At 32.8% G+C, this 20735-nt stretch overlaps 1 protein-coding gene across 5 annotated transcripts in view; it reads right to left on the bottom strand.

Annotated features, from left to right (window-relative positions):
- The window catches only part of LOC145270210 (uncharacterized), a 172448-nt gene that overhangs the window by 70560 nt on the left and 81153 nt on the right, over window positions 1-20735 (bottom strand). For 4 of the 5 annotated variants that reach the window (XM_080125861.1, XM_080125945.1, XM_080125984.1 and 1 more), the window contains one exon: window positions 20170-20280. The exons of the other annotated variant lie outside the window; for it this stretch is intronic. In XM_080125861.1, the coding sequence (XP_079981987.1) occupies window positions 20170-20280 (111 nt within the window). The remainder of the gene's footprint in view (window positions 1-20169; window positions 20281-20735) is intronic. 5 annotated transcript variants of the gene reach the window in all.

Raw genomic sequence — 20735 nt, 5'->3', positions numbered from 1 at the left:
GTTGAATCGTTTGTTGGATTAATAATTATATCAGAGGGGGGGTCGGAGGAAGGATAATTTGGTGGCAAAATGTTATTGTCTATTATGGGAGAATTGCGTGGGAGCTCTGTAATTGTGCATGAATATATTACATCTTTATGGATGCAATCATTATTGAGTGGGCAAAGATGTTTGTTAATACAGTTGCAGTTTCTTTTTGGTTGGATTGGGAAAGGGATTTTTTGGGCTGATTTAATTTTTTTGTTATTAGATGCTAAGATTATTTGTGCTAAATTAAGCATAGTAGAATAAGAAATTCTTATTGAGTTTTTATTAAAACTTGAACTATATCTGTGTGGGTATTTGAAAGAGTTTTCTACAATATTGAAGAATTCTTTAGGTATATTAGTTTTAACATTTATGCTAAATGGAGGATTAAACCAAATATTTTTCTTTCTCCTAGTGCGACAGGTTGGGTTAGCAGTATTACGCTTAGCATGTTGGTTCGGATTATATTTGTGGAGTGGACCATTGCTAGTGATAGCAGCAGATCTTGTTATTTGAACTGGTTTCTTGCGAGTCATATTGTGTGTGATTACAGATTTAAGACGGCATACAGGTGGAGTATAATGGTTATATTGAATCTTTTCATTGTATCCTGAATTTCCTAAGGCATTATTGAAGAAGAGTATTTATATTTATTCATCTATATATATATATATATTTATTCATCTCTATATATATATATATATTTATTCATCTCTATATATATATATATATATTTATTCATCTATATATATATATATATTTATTCATCTATATATATATATATATTTATTCATCTATATATATATATATTTATTCATCTATATATATATTTATTCATCTATATATATATATATATTTATTCATCTATATATATATATATATATATTTATTCATCTATATATATATATTTATTCCTCTATCTATATATATATATATATTCATTCATTCATCTATATATATATATTCATTCATTCATCTATATATATATATTCATTCATTCATCTATATATATATATATTTATTCATCTATATATATATATTTATTCATCTTTATATATATTTACTCATCTATATATATATTTATTCATCTATATATATATATTCATCTATATATATATATTCATCTATATATATATATTCATCTATATATATATATATATATATATTTATTCATCTCTATATATATATATATATATTTATTCATCTCTATATATATATTTATTCATCTATATCCATATTTATTCATCTATATATATATATATGTATTCATCTATATATATATATATTTATTCATCTATATATATATATATATTTATTCATCTATATATATATATTTATTCATTTATATATATATATATTTATTCATCTATATATATATATATATTTATTCATCTATATATATATTTATTCATCTATATATATATATATATATTTATTCATCTATATATATATATATTTATTAAGTATATATATATATATACATATATATATGCATTTATTCATCTCTCTCTCTATATATATATATACATATATATATATATATTTATTCATCTCTATAAATATATATATATATTCATCTATATATATATATATATTTATTCGTCTATATATATATATATATTTATTCATCTATATATATATATATTTATTCGTCTATATATATATATATATATATATTCGTCTATATATATATATATATATATATATATTTATTCGTCTATATATATATATATATTTATTTATTCGTCTATATATATATATATATATATATATTTATTCGTCTATATATATATATATATATTTATTCGTCTATATATATATATATATATATATATTTATTCGTCTATATATATATATATATATTTATTCGTCTATATATATATATATATATTTATTTATTCGTCTATATATATATATATATATATATTTATTCATCTATATATATATTTATTCATCTATATATATATATTCATCCATATATATTTATATATTCATCTATCTATATATATATTTATTCATTCATCTATATATATATATATTTATTCATTCATCTATATATATATATATTTATTCATTCATCTCTATAGATATATATTTATTCATTCATCTATATATATATATATATTCATCTATATATATATATATATATATATTTATTAATCTATATATATATATTTATTCATCTATATATATATATATTTATTCATCTATATATATATATATATTTATTCATTTATATATATATATATTTATTCATTTATATATATATATATATTTATTCATTTATATATATATATATATTTATTCATATATATATATATATATATATATATATTTATTCATCTATATATATATATATATTCATTCATCTATATATATATATATATTCATTCATCTATATATATATATATTCATTAATTCATCTATATATATATATATATCTATATTTATTCATCTATATATATATATATATATATATTCATTCATCTATATATATATATTCATTAATTCATCTATATATATATATATATATATTCATTCATCTATATATATATATTCATTAATTCATCTATATATATATATATATATATATATTCATTCATCTATATATATATATATTCATTAATTCATCTATCTATATATATATATATATATATATATATTCATTCATCTATATATATATATATTCATTAATTCATCTATCTATATATATATATATATATATATATATATATTCATTCATCTATATATATATATATATTCATTCATCTATATATATATATATTTATTCATTCATCTATATATATATATATATATATATATATATATATTCATTCATTCATCTATATATATATATATTCATTCATTCATCTATATATATATATATATTCATTCATTCATTTATATATATATATATATATATATATATATATATATATATAATCATTCATTCATCTATATATATATATATATATATATATATACTAGCATTTCAGCCCGGCGTTGCCCGGGTGTTTGGAGGTGTATGTTGAGCAAAAAAAAAAAACAAAACACGTCAATTTTTTTTTAAATTTTGACCCCTACTATGACCCCTTAAAATTTATAGTTTCGGGCTCAAGTTACTTTATTAAGTTAGATCCAGGTTCAAGGAACCTATATCTAAAATTTCAAGTGTCTAGATCCAAAATTGTCGGAGGAGTTTGGTAGAGTTCTTAAAGGTCAAATCGTTGAAATTTGACCCCTTAACAGACAAATTTCTGGCTGACACCCGTCACATCGATTTTCCCAAATCTCAGTACCCGGTATTTCAAATTTCGAGTCTATAGACTAAAAATTGACAGAGTTATTGCGTAGGGAAATGTACACAGACAGACAGACAGACACGTTCACTTTTATATATATATATATATATATATATTTATTCATCTATATATATATATATATATTCATCTATATATATATATATATATATATATTTATTCATATATATATATATTTATTCATCTATATATATATATTTATTTATCTCTATATATATATATTTATTCATCTATATATATATATTTATTCATCTATATATATATATATATTTATTCATCTACATATATATATATATTATTCATCTATATATATATATTTATTCATCTATATATATATATATATATATATATATATATATTTATTCATCTCTATATATATATATATATATATTTATTCATCTATATATATATATATACATTTATTCATCTATATATATTTATTCATCTATATATATATATATATATTTATTTATTCATGTATATATATATATATATTTATTCATGTATATATATATATATTTATTCATGTATATATATATATATATATTTATTCATGTATATATATATATATATATATATATATTTATTCATGTATATATATATATTTATTCATGTATATATATATATATATATATATATATTTATTCATATATATATATATATATATTCATCTCTCTCTCTCTATATATATATATATATTCATATATATATATATATATTTATTCATATATATATATATATATATATATATTTATTCATATATATATATATATATATATTTATTCATCTATATATATATATATTTATTCATCTATATATATATATTTATTCATATATATATATATTTATTCATCTATATATATATATATATATTTATTCATCTATATATATATATATATTTATTCATCTATATATATATATATATATATATATTTATTCATCTATATATATATATATTTATTCATCTATATATATATATATATATATATATTTATTCATCTATATATTCATTCATCTAAATATATAAAAATGTAATTCTTGGTTCGTTCAAAGTCGACAGAACCATATTTCTACATGACCAATTTAATTTATATTTTCAGAAAATTTGTCTGTAAAGTCAAAGAATGTTATCATGTTATTAAGATCATTAAGATCGCAAATTATAAAAATATATTAAATAAAATTAAAATATTTTTTGTAACTGCGAGACTGTCGCCATTTCATTTCCGGTAGAAATTAGCCTTTCACGTGCACCACTGCACCACACATGGACGACTTCCGAATTACAACATTTATCTATCCAATTAATAGATGGGTAAAAAAAAATTCCCATTTTTTAAATTATACATACATATATATATATATATATATATATATATATATATTTGTTGTGTACTTTACCCTTACAATTGAATAAAAAAAAAACATATCATAAAACTTTAATTAAACTTGGAAATACGATTTAAAAAATAGCGCGGATCGGTAAGTGCACGAGCATCATTTGTTTATCTTAATTTTTTTATTTTTTGAGCTTTCCTTGCAAAGCCTACCTAAAATAAATTTGTCTAATTCTTAATTTCTTATTTTACTGGAATAAAAAAGGTAAATATGGAGAATTACTCCACCCTCGAAAATTCCTTTAAAATTACCACTCTTATAGGTTTTCGGGGTCGCTGAATACGAAAATAACGTTTATAATTAAGGCAAATGAGTAGTTTCCAAGATATGAAAAATGTTAATTTTAAAAAGTGGAGAATCACCTTTCTATAATAATTTAACATAAAATGATCACCCACTTCGTGCCCACGATTTTTGAGAGGGGGGGGGGCTTTCTTTCTATCCTTGGAAAATCCTTTAAAATTACCTATTTAAATTGCAAAATGCAAAAGAAATTAAACAAAAAACTTTTTAGCTAAGAAACACAGAAAAATTTAAAAAAAAATAGCATCCATTTGTTTCTATCGAATTTATTTGCTGTTTTTATTGAAAACTATTTTCTCCCAGATTTTTGATAAAATTTTCCATAAAGGGCCGTGCGTCTCACGTTCGTAAATAACAAAATTTTTTTTGTAGATTTCGGTGTGCTAAAAACGAATCTGCAAACTGTTTCCATCGCAAAAAAATAGTTTTTATGATATGAAGAAATTACTTTTTCAAAAAGTAGGCAATCACTTTTCCATGTAAATTTAACTTAAAATAAGCACCCACTTTCTAGCCACCTGACAGAGGGGGGATTTTTTCCTATGTTTATTGGCTAAACAGCTTTCGTTTATGCTCGCGCGTAGCATAAACGAAGGGTACGGCTGTGAAATAGGAAATAGTCCCAGAGTCCAGGGGTTATTACCATGCAAAAGAAATCAAACAAAAAACTTTTTAGCCAAGAAACACACAGAAAAATGCCCCTCTCTCAGGTGGTCAGAAAGTGGGTGCTCATTCTAAGTTATTCACTTATTGACCATACTATCTCATGGTGCATTAAGAGTTTTTCCGTTCATCTGTGGAGTGGAGCGGAGAGATCGTATATCTATTTTTGTATTCCCACATGCCTTTTTTTATGGAATCCCACGCAGACACAGCCAGTGTCTCATTAAATCTACCGTCAAACTCCATGTATTATACGCATAGTGCCTCTGCACTTTTTCACACACCCTCCGCAGGGTTTGTAAAACATTTGGGACAATTCTCTTCGGCTTCCTCATGCCTATTTTTTGGGGGGCATCTCAATCCACCACCCGCACGACACCACCGACTATGCGTTTCCCCAATCAACCGGTAACTTCGTCAAATTCCTTATTTATTTCTCACTATCTCTTGATAGTCCATGCAGATCTATAACAATAGACTACGATTTAAAATATACAACAAAATCACACATTTCGCTTTTTTTGTTTTTTTACCATAAACCAATTCAATTTCAGAAACTACAAAAACGATCACATTTTTTTTTCTAAAACTGTCAACTGTCGCTCTCTTTTGGTCTTATTTCTTTTCTTCGCTCGTCTTTACTTCCTTTTTTCTTTTTTTTCTTTTTTCCAAACCTGTTCGCCATATCTATCGCTCTCTTCATTCTGCTTATTACTTTTCTTTATTCATTTCTCCCTTCACTGCATTCCTCTTTTCCATGTCTACTAAATCTGATTACTGCTATGCCTTTTTAAGCAGACTTGCCCTTTTTCTTTTTCTAATTTCTCTATCTCTCTGCCCCACTCTCTCTTGCTCGCTTGCACGACAACATATGCGCGTACGTACGGCAACATATCAACCCGTTTCCTCTGTCTATATCCCCATATCTATTCCTGTGGATACAACTGTTTTTAGACTCATGATTCAGACAAATACACATTTACACATTTCCTTCAAAGGGTGGGGAAGAAAATCAACAATACATTACATATTACAAATATGTCTCAAAACAATACAAAAAAACTTTACCAATCCAGGTGACACTGAGACAGACAAAAGGAGAAATGAACTGTCCTTACCTTCCGCCATCCTTCTTCGTCTTCGTTTCATATTCGAGATTTTTGTTGTTATTTTTCTTTTTGAGTTTGTTTCTTTCTCAATCGTTGCTTTGTGTGCGTTTTTTTTTTTTTTTCATGATTAGGATTATTTCTTTTTGTTCTTTTCGTCTTTTCTTTGTGTCTAGTTTTCAGCATTTTCTTTTGTTTTTGTTTTGTTGAAACAGCCTATATCTTCTCAGGGTTTTATTCTGGCTCAACGGTACCATTTATATATGTGTTCGTGGTAACTCGCTCGTGGATATTTCATAGAGATGTGATATCCTGGCTCATGGCCCCATTTATAACGTCACCCGTTACTGCACCAACCACACAGGGTGTCCTTAACCTCGTCGGATTCCACCCAATATGACAGGTGTTCTCCCGATCGTACATTGTCCTGTCACAAGTTGGCCTGTTGATCGTCTTCACCCACTGTGTTTTCATGGTGGGGCGCTTTGCCTCTTGATCGAATCGTCTTCTACCCTGTGTAGGTAGTCTCCGGGTACATCAATCACTCCGCTGGTCCTTGCGGCTTGCTGCAAAATGAAGAGTCCTTACCACAAACAAACAGAACTCCGGTTTATAACAATAACAAACTATTTATTAATTTCATTACTTCATAACAGCTACTGTCTAAATTGAGGTGACTGACTATAGCAGTGAAACGATGTAAGACCAGACCAGTAAAGTCACAGATTTCCCATTAACACAGGCTAGTTAACATCATAACATCAGGCCCTGAGGGCTCCCAAATCGGGAGCGCTCGACCAGCCCAGCCATTCAGTTTGCTGGCTACGACTCTTCTCTTTTTAGAATTCCTTTTTCTAAATCCACCCCCTTTCCCCACCTCTCCTTCAGAGAGCGTTTACAAACACCCTTTCTCTCTTCCTCTTAGAGCTTACCCTTCATCTTGTCCACTCAGCACCTCTCTCTCTCTCTCTGTTCCCCTAATCTCTACTCCTCCCCCTCGAACTTATCTCTACCAAATTTTAACCCTCCTTTGCACTGAGGCCTTCACTTATTATCAAATTAGGAGTGATTAGTCACCCCAGGTCAAACAACGCCTGGCGGCAACCCTCTCTCCTTAAACCCCATTCTAAGCTGTCAGCCTTAATCAGCCAGGAATCTCTGGATCTCTTCATACCTCTCAACAGAGGTTTTAAAAACAACCTTTCATGTTAACAGATATATAACGACGATGAGATAAAAACAATTATTATTTGTTTTTTTCTCTTTCTGACAAAATCCCATAGACATTTCTGTTTTGTCCCAATCAGACATCAACACTCCCTCTTCTGCCCTCTCTTCCTCTATCCCGTCTGGTCAAACACCCCCCCCACTGCAATATGCACCTCGCTGCATGCATTCATGACACCAATAGTGTCATACATTTATATCTGATCTACCTCTGCATTCCATGTTTACAATTATGTGTCCTCTATAGTATCAGACCTGACCGAATGGTTAATTGTAGGCATAGACCGATTCATACCATCCAAAAAATTCCAATAAAAACCTAACAGCCAGCCATGGTTCTCCCCAGAATGTTCTGCTGCCATCGTGCAGAGAAATCACTTTTTCCATAGCTACCAACATAATAGATGTACTGAGACGAAAGCTGCTTTCAGGACTGCCAGCAACCACTGTAAAAGAGTAATAAAACATGCAAGAGAACTATATGCTCAGTCTGTTAAATCCAAAGTAACTGAGCAGCGGCTTGGTCCCCACCAGTTTTGACAAATAGCAAACAGGATCCCGAACAGAAGCATGCGTTCTATCACAACCAGCATCAATGGACCTGAGATCATCTCGTCAGCATCAGACAAGGCCAAAACATTTGCCAAGAACTTTGCAGCTAATTCTACCCTATGCGATGAAGGCCATCAACTCCCCGTATTTCCTTCTATAACAGACAACACACTATGCAACATACAAATATCTGTGTGTGATGTCGCCAAGCTTATCAAGAACCTTGATTCCAGTAAAGCAACTGGCCCTGACGGCATTCCAATTATAGTGTTAAAAAAGCTTCAACCAGAACTTGCCCCCATACTTACAAAACTGTTTAAACATTGCCTTAAGGAGAAGTGCTTTCCAACACCCTGGAAAACCTAATCAGTATGCCCTGTATTTAAGAATTCAGGTGATAAGTCATCTCCCTTTAAATACAGACCAATAAGTCTCCTGTGTGTCATGAGGAAGTTGCTGGAATCCATATTAGAGAAGTAGTCAATCATCTCAGCAGAAATAACCTTCTTAGTGACACACAATATGGTTTCTTTTACAGCAGATGTGCTAACGGTTATATCTCATAGGATCCTGTGTGTCATGAGTAAGCTGTTGGAATTCATATTAAATAGAGAAGTAGTCAACCACTTCAGCAAAAATAACCTTCTTACTGACATGCAATATGGTTTCCGTTCTGCTAGATCTACAGCAGATGTGTTAACGGTCATATCTCATAGGATTAGTGAATCTCTCGACAAAGGTTTCCTTTCTAGGGCAATTGCTCGACATATCAAAGGCCTTCGATAAGGTATGGTATAAGGGCCTACTTCACAAGATTTCCAGCTACGGTATTACTGGAAATGTTTTCTCAATCATTAAATCATTTCTCTCGCATAGGTTCATAAGAGTAGTGGTTGATGGGCAGAAATCAGAGGCCCACAGTATTAACGCTGGAGTCCCTCAGAGGTTCATCCTCGGCCCAACTCTCTTCCTGATCTACATCAAAACACATACTTAAATCATTTGTTGACATCTATGTTGATGACACGACCATCTATGGAATACTGTTGCCATATCTGGGTAGGAGCTGCTAAAAACAGCCTATCCTGCCTTGACAGAGTACGAAATAGACTTCGTGGCTTATTGGGGGATGCCCTTTTCTCTACCCTGCAACCTCTCTCCCACAGAAGAGATGTTGCGAGCCTATCCTTGTTTTATCGTTATTTCCATGGCAGGTGCTCATCTGAACTCCAATCTCTGGTCCCCCCTCGCCAATCTCTCATGAAAAACACCCGTCTAGCTGAATCCACTGTGAAAAATTTCCCCCACTCTATATCTGTGCCTAAATCAAAACGCGGATTCCATGAACAAAGCTTCTTTCATAGAACTGCACGCCTGTGGAACTTTGTTCCATCTGCCTGCTTCCCACCGGACTACAACTTGGATGTCTTCAAGTCCAATGTTAACAAATTCCTAATGAACCGCCCCCTTAAGTAAACACTTCATCAAATCTCCACACTAACGTAATGTACTTGCAATAACCCTTATCCCTGAGTGGCTTCCGGGCCTCGATAAGTGGTGATCACTGTGTAAAAAAAAAAAAAAAAAAAAAAAAAATGGTCATACACCAAAGGCTGTAAATGACAAAGTTCTCTCTGATTCTCTCTCCTGATCTTGAGCGCGTGATACAGTAGGGGAAAGAGGTGACTGGTTACTTTTAATGCATCTAAAACCAAGCTCCTATCAACGCTTTGATCCCCATCTGGCATCAATTGAAATGGATGGCTCTCGTCTTGGGGAGTCTCCATGTTTTGATAAGCTTCTGGGTTTGACCTTTACTTCTGATTTGAAATGGAACACATACATCAAGTCTGTTGCCAAGGTTGTTGGAAAAATGGTGGGATTCTACCATTCCAGAAGATATCTCACTACTGATGCAATTCTCTATCTATATAAAAGCCAAGTATGTCTAAGGATAGAGTACTGCTGCCACATCTGGGCAGGAGCTGCTAAAAACAGCCTATCCTGCTTTGACAGAGTACAAAATAGACTTTGTGGCTTAGTGGGGGATGCTCTTTTTTCTTCCATGCAACCTCTCTCCCACAGAAGAGACATTGTGAGCCGGTCTTTGTTTTATCGTTACTTGCATGCCAAGTGTTTGTCTGAGCTCCAATCTCTGGTCCCCTCTCACCAATCTTTCACGGTAATCACCTGTCTAGTTGAAACCACTGTCAATAATCAATAATTTTCGCCACTCTTTATCTGTGCCTAAATCAAAACGTAGATTCTATGAACAAAGCTTCTTTCTTAGAAGTGCACACTTGTAGAACTCTCTTCTGTTTGCCTGTTTCCCACCTGACTACAACTTGGCTGTCTTCAAGTCCAACATCAACAAAATCCTGATGAACCGCCCCCTTAAGTAAGACACCTTATCAAATCTCAAATACTAACGATTACTATGATACTATCCCATTGATTATTGTACATGCAATGACCCTTATCCCCGAGTAGCTTCTGGGCCTTGATAAGTGGTGATCACAATGTAAAAATAAAAAGAAAACCAATTCGACTCCTCTCTTGAGGTTCGCCTTCACAAATATCTGTGGGCTTAGAGATAATATAGATGATTTTTTTTTTTTTTTTTTTTTTTTTTATTCAATTTTCACCCCAAACAAGGCACAGTGCCACTTTGAAGCAGGGGGCTACTATTAGGGAATTAATTAGCGGGGTCATTATGAAGGGAGAAGAGTAGAAAAATGTTTGTTAACATTACACTTGAACTTCTGCATATCATTGCAGTTGGGAAAGCAGAATCCCGGAAGGGAGTTCCAAAGACCCGCAGTTCTGGGGAAGAAACTATTGGAGTAAAAGGCTTTCTTGCACCTAGGGATTTCCACTGTAAAGGGATGAGACTTAGTAGCTTGTCGGGTTTGTCGGGGGTAGTTACGTCGGGGAGGTACAAGTGTTTGCAGTTCGTCAGAGCATTCACCATTAAAGTATTTGTAGAACAGGCAGAGGGATGCAACATCTCGTCGATGGGACAGAGGTTGAAGCCTAGATGACAGTTCAGGACCTATCAGGTTGGCGACTCTTTTTTGAACCCTGTCCAGGAGCAAGAGACAAGCAGCAGATGCACCAGCCCAGATGTGACAACAGTACTCCATACATGGGCGAATGGTTGCCTTATAGAGGTATAGGATACTGGCAGGTGTAAGTAGTTTTCTAGCACGGTAGAGGGAGCCAACCTTCCTTGCAGCAGCCTTGGCAATGCTCTCAATGTATCTATTCCAGTTCATATTCCCTGTAAACGTTAGGCCGAGGAGTTTAAAAGAAGTACTTTCAGGCAATGTGTTCTTGGCCATTGCTATTGGTGGTAGAGAAGGTTTCTTGTAGTTATTGAAGGAAACAAGCTTAGTCTTAGCAGCATTGAATGAGACCAACCATTTTTGTCCCCATTCCACTACGGATTGGAGGTCATCCTCTAGTGTTTCTGCCATTTTCTTGGATATGTGTTCATTTGTTTTCCCCTCATATCTGTTATAGAGAGTGGTGTCATCGGCAAATATACCCATCTCCGAAACAATATTATCAGGGAGGTCGTTTATGAGTATCAGGAACAATAGAGGTCCAAGGATAGACCCCTGAGGCACTCCCGCATTTATATCATATTGTTTGGATGTACGTCCGTCGAGGACAACTTTGATTTTTCTATTACTTAAGAAGGATTTAATTACGTTATGAATTCTTCCAGTGATTCCATATGATCTAAGTTTCCTTAGAAGACCATCGTGCCATACCCTGTCAAAAGCCTTAGATATATCAAGGGCCACCGCTCTACCCTCCCCTGTTTTATCCAATGAACAGTATATACGTTCAGAAACTACAGTTAAGATATCTGCTGTTGAACGGGCTTGCCTGAATCCATATTGTTTGTCAGTCAGGAGTTTAGCAGCTGTTAGGTGCTGGACTAGGACTTGATTAACTAAGGACTCAAATATTTTGGCGAAAAGACTCTTACCTTTTAGTAAACTCCCCGCATTAAGTGAAATAAACTTACACTCTTCAATCCCCTCCAACATTACAGGATACCTCCCTCTTTACCGTAAGGACTCGGATAGATATATGCACGTGCTTGGAATCTATATTCATAGCACCCTCCCATAAACTAGAGAGAAAAATCTTGAATCAGGCTTTATGTGCTTTCGACTAACATTTCATCACTGCGTTAGTTACTTATATTTTCTTTGTTGTTTTTTCATCAAGTCAGGATAAAGTCAGGATTGTACCCTAATCGATCATGTCTTTGATAGTATAGATGCAGCACTCTCCTTGGATATTCATGCCCCAATACATGCGTTTGGTGACTCATGTCCACCATAAAAATTGGCTTGGTTTCTTAGGTTACACAGATGCAGTTGGACGCACCACTAATAGCTTCTCTAAAGCCCATTCCCTCACATAGACAGTAATATTTCCAACTGGCCTACCAGATCGTGAACCTCAGCAGCTTTCACTTCCTCACCACAATACTTGAAGATTGTGTGACTAATGCTCACAGTCCACTTGGAAACGCAGACCACCTTGTAGTATCAGTTGACATCACATTTAAATCCCAACCTCAAGGTGAGAAATCATTGCTCAAAACCACAACAGCGCTTACTGAGAAACCATTAGAGAACACATCCGAGATGCCCCATGGACCGATATCTTCTCTCTTCCTGCTGAACAGAGTGCCAATGAGAAAACTGAATGGTGCAAGCGGGAATTGAAGCACATGTTGCCAGATGGAAGTATTATAGCAAGCCCCACTCACCCCCATGGTTCATTACAGATTGTGCTGCTGCTATGGCACAAAGACAGCATGCATTCCGCCAGTTTGTACGTCATAAGTCAAATACAAATAGGCAAAATTCATAGATGCTAGAAATCATTGTAAGAAGGAAATAGTGACAGTCAAAAGAAAGCATGCTGAAATAATCAGGGGATGGATAGAATCACCAAAGATAGAGACTCGTCATTTCGGAAAAATCTATACTAGTGTAGTGAATCAAGGACAATCAGTAATTCCTCCACTGAGCAACAACCAGAAGGTTGCATGCACAGTAATGGAAAAGGCGGAACTGCTGTCCTGGCGATTGCCTCTAACTCAACCTTAGAGCCAATAAACAACTCCCTCACAAATTTCCCTATGACGACTAAAGCCACATTAGATGATGTAAAAATCATCCCTTCTCATGTCTGCGATACCTGATATATCCAAGTCCTTTGGCAAAGTCTGGTACAAAGAGCTGCTAATGAAAATTAAATCGTACATTATAACTGGACGGATACTAAATATAATTAGATCCATCTCACACAATAGAATCATACAGGTTGTCATTGATGGACATACATCCAAGCAGCATAATATTAATGCGGGAGTGTCTCAGAGGTCGATCCTTGGAAACATTATTATTCCTGATATTCAAAAATGATCTCCCTGATAATATTGTGTCCGAGATGGGTATATTTGCTGATAATACAATGCTCTATAACATGCATTAGGGAAGAAAAGATGTACATAAATTTAAGACAATGGCAGAATCATTAAAAAATGACCTTCAGACCATAGTTGAATGGAGACGCAAATGGATGGTAATATTTAATGCTAGGAAAACTAAGCTGCTCTCCTTTAACAATTATAAGACGCCTCTCGAACCGCCTATATCGATGAAAAATAACATCCTACCTTCAAACTCCTTTTTTGAGACTATTTTACCATATTTTACTTTGTGGGCAATATGAACTGGAACAAATACATAGAGGACATTGCAAAGACTGCTGCAAAGATGGTGGGTTCCCTCTATTGAACTAGAAGACTACTCACACCTGAGAGTATCCCAAGGCCACCATTCACTTCTGCATGGAGTATTGTTGCCACATCTGGGCTGGTGTATCTACCACTAGTCTCTCCAACTTGGATGGGTTCCAAAAAAGAGTTGTCAATCTAATCGGTTCGACTTTATCAACTAAGCTCCAGCTCTTGTCCCAGTGTCACAATGTTGCATCTCTGTGCATGTTTTAATGGAACGTGTTCTGATGAACTTGTTGCACTTGTACCCCGTACATATCTCCGACAATCCCGTTCAGCAATAAGATCTCACCCTTTCACTGTTGAGGTTCTTAGATGCTAAAAAGCTTTCTATTCTAATAGTCTCTTCCCTTGAACAGCTAGACTTTGGAATTCCCTTCCTGCTACCTGCTTTCCTGGTCGTACTGATATGCAGAAGTTTAAATGTAACATAAACAGACATCTTGCTAATCTTTCCTAGACATGGTCCTGTCCAAGTGATGATATGCCTTGTTTGGAGTTAACATTAAATAAATAAATAAATCTGGTATAGTGTATATGTGAGTATATTTATCATACAAGTGAATGTTAAACATAAAAAATGATATACATGAAAAGTAATTATAAAATGCTGAATAGGTGTGGGAGGTTGGTATATGGATCTGCAGAATAGATTTCCACATAATGGTCAAAGAGTCGGTAGTCGGAATCAGAGTCTAAGATATCAAAGGAGTTGGAGTCAGCATTTTAGGAATTCAAGGAGTCAGAGTCGGACTTTCACCATCCGACTCCGCAACCCTGGTTAAATTTTGAGACAACAAAAAATTGGAAGAAGAAAAAAGAAGTAAAGTATTTCTTTACGACCCAACCCAGCGTGGTACAACCACCCCCAACCTCCCATGTTAACAACGCCTTTCGGGATAAACACCCTCAACTTCAGTAACCGTTTTTAACATGTGGAGTTTGGGGGTGTTCATTCCGAAAGCCAGTCGAATCACAGAGAGGTTGGGGTGTTTATACTAAGCTGGGTATAGTCGTTATCTAATCTATCTTATCATTGGCTGTATAAACATAATAGACCAAAAAAAAAAAAAGTAGATTATTTTTATTTGTTAGGTGTTAAACGACGCTGTATTACATCATACAAAAATACCAAAATAACTTTCCCGGCACAAAAAAAAAAAAAATGAAAAATATATTTGGTAAATTAATGAAAGACAGAAAACCTAAAATAAAAAAGAAAAGGTAAATTTTTACATTAGGTCCACCGCCACAATTTTCTTTAAAATGACAACTTTTGTAGGTTTTTGACTATGCTGAATAAGAAAATCTCATTTAAATTTTGCAGAGATAAATAGTTTTTGAGATATTAAGACCTGTGTTATGCACTGTAATTCACTGGTTGCCATGTTTGTAAGTACGCGCAATAAATCAAATCTACTTTTCTGCAACTGACATAACCCCCCCCCCCCAATTCTTTTAATAGTATTTGCGGGTGGGTATGCTGACAATGAATATCAGTTAAATTTGGGAGAAATATCTCCCCTCCCTTAATGATGTGTTTATTCTGAAAGCTGTTCTTAACATAGGGAGGTTGGAAGTATTTATTCTGAAAGCCGTTCTTAACATAGGGAGGTTGGGGGTGTTTATTCTGATAGTCGTTCTTAACACGAAATTACTCAAGGAAGTGAAAAATCATAATTGTTTTGTTTTACACACATGCATATTACTAATTTCTCGGTTGTGAAAAAAAAAAGTGGATTCGTTTCCACTAGGTGGCAGTGTTGGTTACAGAGAAGTAGATTTGTTTATCGCACGTGCATGCAAATATGGCCGCCAGTGAATTACAGTGCATAATACAGGTCTTTATATCTCAATAACTACTTGTCTTTGCAAAATTTTATTGAGATTTTCTTAGTCAGCATAGTCGAAAACATATAGAAGTCGTCATTTTAAAGAAAATTGTGAAGGTGCCATAATGTAAAAAATACAAAAAAAAAAGCAGAAAAAAACAGTTGGAAAAAAAATTAAAATTATTAATGACTTCTGTTCTGGGCTTTTATCATTCACCGGGCATCGCCAAGCGAGACATGGAAAAACAGGATTTTACACAGTTAATGTGTATAATTAGATGTATAAAAAGAAAAAAATGAGAAAATATTAATCATTAAGCCCCAACTGATATAATATTGGTCAACAACTAAAAAAAGAAAGAAAGAAAAACTACACATGTGTTTGCGTATGGTTTAGTCTCAGCAGATAAGCTAAACACTTACATAAAGGGGTTGGAAGATTCGTTTGCTGTTGTTATCTGTTGGAAATTAAGTAGTCTAATAACTGAAATTTATGCCGTGCGAAAGAATGTATGTCCTAGTGATGCAATGTTATAATGTTCTGTAGTGTTCGTTTGAATGATAAAATTCCAGAATAAGAGAATTAGCGGAAAACCAGCGGATTTTCTTGGAGATTTTATTATTTTTTAATTCTACTATGGGAAAGTTAATAATGTATCTGTGTATCTATTAGCCAGTTACGGGCGGTGTAGGAGTAGAATCTGTGGAACATGTAGATTTCCTTCCGTTGTCGAATTGTGGCGGTGGTAAGATTAAATATTTAGAGGGAAAAATAGGAACCCCTTCCTCTAAAGATGTTCCAATTGTGATGGTGGTGCTACTAGGATGTAATATAATATTTTATTATAACAATTGAATGTGTCTAAAATGGTGTTCAAAAGTTACATGAGATAATGGCTAATAGCAGAGATGCATTAAATTTGTATGTGGCATCTGTAAACCTACGATTCTTTGGTCCAGAGGGGAATTTCTGCCGTCATTTTATTATATACTAGCGGGGGGTACCCGGCATTGCCTGGGTGTTTGTAGGTGGTGTGTTTTTGGGTAAATGAAAACAAAAATCGTTGGTTGTTTTAAAAAAAACGAAGCCTTGACGCGCAGTTGGAAAATAATAAAGTGTGAAAAAAAAAAAAAAAACATGCGACTTGGCAGGTGTCTGTTTTTGACGAGTTAATGACGCCAACTTTGAGTGAGGGTCAGTGTTTTATTTACTGCGAGTCTGTTCGCTTCTTTGTTTTTTATATGAAAAAGCTTAATGCACATGCGGCGATCGAAAAATCTTGAATATTTATCTTTTGAAAGTCGGGCAAATTAAATAGACAGGCGACCCTCCGGTCGTTAACTCGTAGATATTATCATTTAGGCGCGATATAAAAAGTTTTCAGAAGCATTGCCTGCATATTTGTAAGTGTGTGTGTGTGCTTTGGGGGGGGGGCGGTAAATCAGAACAAAAAAAGGAAACTTAACGATAGCGATTAAAAAAAAAAAAAAATGATGGGGGGTTAGTGGCATGTGGGCTCGAACCTGGAATCTTGAGGTCTATAGACTGAGTCTGAACACCTGCGCTACGGCAACAATGTTAATGTAAGAGTGATTAAAGTGAGTCAAGTCAAGGAGGTTTCATTGACAGGTCGCCACTTAATGAGGTCATCGCGGGAACGTTACGATGTTGGGGCAGTTTTTTGGCGTTTTTTTACTTTGTTTCACTGCGGTATCGTTTTTTCATTTACTGCGGGACAGTTTGGGCTTCCCCAAGATGATGGGAGGGGGGGGGGAAACCAGCTCCCCATTGAAAGGGGATTGTCCAAATTGAATAGCAATTGTCTGATATAAGGAAAAAAACGCATTGATCAAAGCTGATTGCTTTTGGACATTCCTGGCGAATGGCGCTGGGAATGATGTAACAACCTTTGTATTAGTTTTGCTCTTATTATACGAAAAAGGCAAATCTACACGTGCTGATTGAAAAATGTTGAATATTTAGGTTTTGAAAGTCGGGCAAATTAAATACACACACGATCCCAGTTTGTAACTCGTAGATATTATGATTTCAACGTGATATAAAAAGTTTTAAAAATGAGCGACGGCCTCGAGAAGCCGCCAAAAAAACCCTTTTGCGGACGTACACAAAAAGCGAACATACATACATACACACATTTTCACTTTTATATATATAGATTGAGATTAACAGATTGTAAAACATGCAATGCACAAAGAAATAAACTCTAGTCATAATTGTTTCGGTTACTTGGCTTAGAAATTATATTTTTGTTCTGACAAATGAACCAGTAACACTACGATTTTTATCAACAAAGTGCGAAGGGATATCATCAGTTTCCTTAGAAAACATTATTCATGTTCGATTTCTAAATATCTTTTTTAATTATTCACTATTCAAAAACAGCATAGATTAAAAAAAAATTTTTTTAAGTTTTAAGAGTCAATCTTCTACATATTTTTTTTTCGTGAACTGTGAAAAATTTATTCATTAAAAAAATTAATTATTTTGGAAATCTTTGGAAATTTCACATGCAAAAACTATCAAATGTAATCAACGAATAATAAAAAAATTTTTCATAAAAACTTAAATAATAATTTTAATATATTTTGGAACCCAAAAGTAAAGATATTTTATTTCATCATTCTAGTATTATGTAAACAAAACTAAGATGCCAATTCCTCCCTCCCCAACAAAAAAACTTCTGGCGTTAGGGGTACTAAAATTTTTATTTGGTATATTATTTAATTTCAGTTTATATATAAGTTCAGTTTTTTTAAAATAAGCCTGTAAAAAAAAAATTAACAAAATTGATCAATTATTTAATTTTTGAGATAATTTTAACAATAGTATTGTTTTCATTGTTTATGTCAAAATATGTAGAAATAACATTGTGTTCTATTTTCTAGTTTTTAGCTTTTTGGGGAATTTTTGGATTATTCACCCATTTTATGAAAAATAAAAAAATAAAAAATTTTTCTAATAATCTTTCTTCTTGAAAATACTGCAAAAATTACAAGGAATCAATTTTATTTTACAGGTTTTTACTGTTATTATTTGTTATGGGGGTCGCAAATTCTGCCTTTAATCAAATTCTGGTTCCTCATCAACCTAATCAAACTTGCACAATATCAAACCTTGTCATTTTTCTACACATTCACTACTGGTGTCTTCCAGCCAATATTAAGAATTTGGCAATCTATCTTGAAAACAAAAAGAAATTTACAACATAATCATTACTAGATATCAATCAATTTCTTAACGTTGGATGTTAAGCACACAATCAATTACAGATTAGATTATAAGTTAAATGATTGGTAATAACTAAGAATGAAATGCTTTATAAATGCATTACAAATTCTAATGAGGGTTTTTTAGACGTGGCAAACTATAAATTAAAATAAATCACAAAAATATTTTTATTATATAAATATATGGTTTATTTCAAAGATTAATTTTTGGCATTAATAATTTAAATACAATTTCAGGCGTATGACTACCATGGCTCGCACATATATAGCATAATCTATAGATCAAATTTTCACAATTATTAAATTAGACTGCATTTCGGCAATAACACATTAAATGTTGACTTCCAAGTGGTCTTTTGTATCTGGTTTATCAGCGTAGACTTTACATATCCCTCAAAGAAAATAATCTAACGGGGTTAAATCATATGAGGTGGCTAGTTGACAAGTGCATTTCGTGAAATTATTCATTCAAATGTTTCTCTAAATAAATTGACCATATTGTGTGCTGTGTGGCATTTGACTTCATCTAGCTGAAACTACATGTGAATTCAAGCTGAACTCAAAATAACTGATAGTTGTCAAATTTGCAATTAAAGAAAATGGAGTTGTTGATTTAAATTTTGAAACTCAAAAAAAAATTTTTTTTTTTAAACTATACTTACCTTGGGATAGTTTAACTCCCAAAGCTATATCTTCAGCAGTTATTTTATTTCTGATTTTCTTTATTCTATGAGGTTTCTGATGCATTTCTGAACCTAAATCTTCATCAGGACCTGAAAAAACACAAAAGGTTGTGGGGTATATGGTTAGAAAAAAAAAGAAAGAAATAAATATGTACCGGGTGTATCTGCATTGCTCTTTGGGAAAGAAGGAAAGGATGGCTAGCTCATTTATATACACGAAGGGCATCTTGAGAAGGCAGGGCATGATGGGAGAAGCTAATTTTTTTTTTTCCTGTGTCTTCCTTTTTTTTTTTTTCTAGATAGAAGGATATAAAAGCTGGGAAAAATTCCCTGGAGAAGCAGAAAGAAAAGAGTCGTGAACACCTTCTCCTGAAAAGAATTTCGCATTGCGACATTGGTGGTGAGAGGCCAGGTGTGATCGATTGGAAAAGAAGAGGGCAGAAACGTGCTGTTGGGAGAGCGATTTGTATCGATTAGAAGCTATTTCGGCATGTCAAGCAGGTTAACATGGCTGACTGGAGACTCTCAACTCAGATGTTGAGACC

This window comes from Euprymna scolopes, chromosome 1 (assembly GCF_053919585.1).
Source record: "Euprymna scolopes isolate OS-2025 chromosome 1, ASM5391958v1, whole genome shotgun sequence".
In the NCBI taxonomy this organism is placed as follows: Eukaryota; Metazoa; Mollusca; class Cephalopoda; order Sepiida; family Sepiolidae; genus Euprymna; species Euprymna scolopes.
Note: the sequence above shows the minus strand (reverse complement) of the source record. Positions and strands in the feature narration are given on the sequence as shown.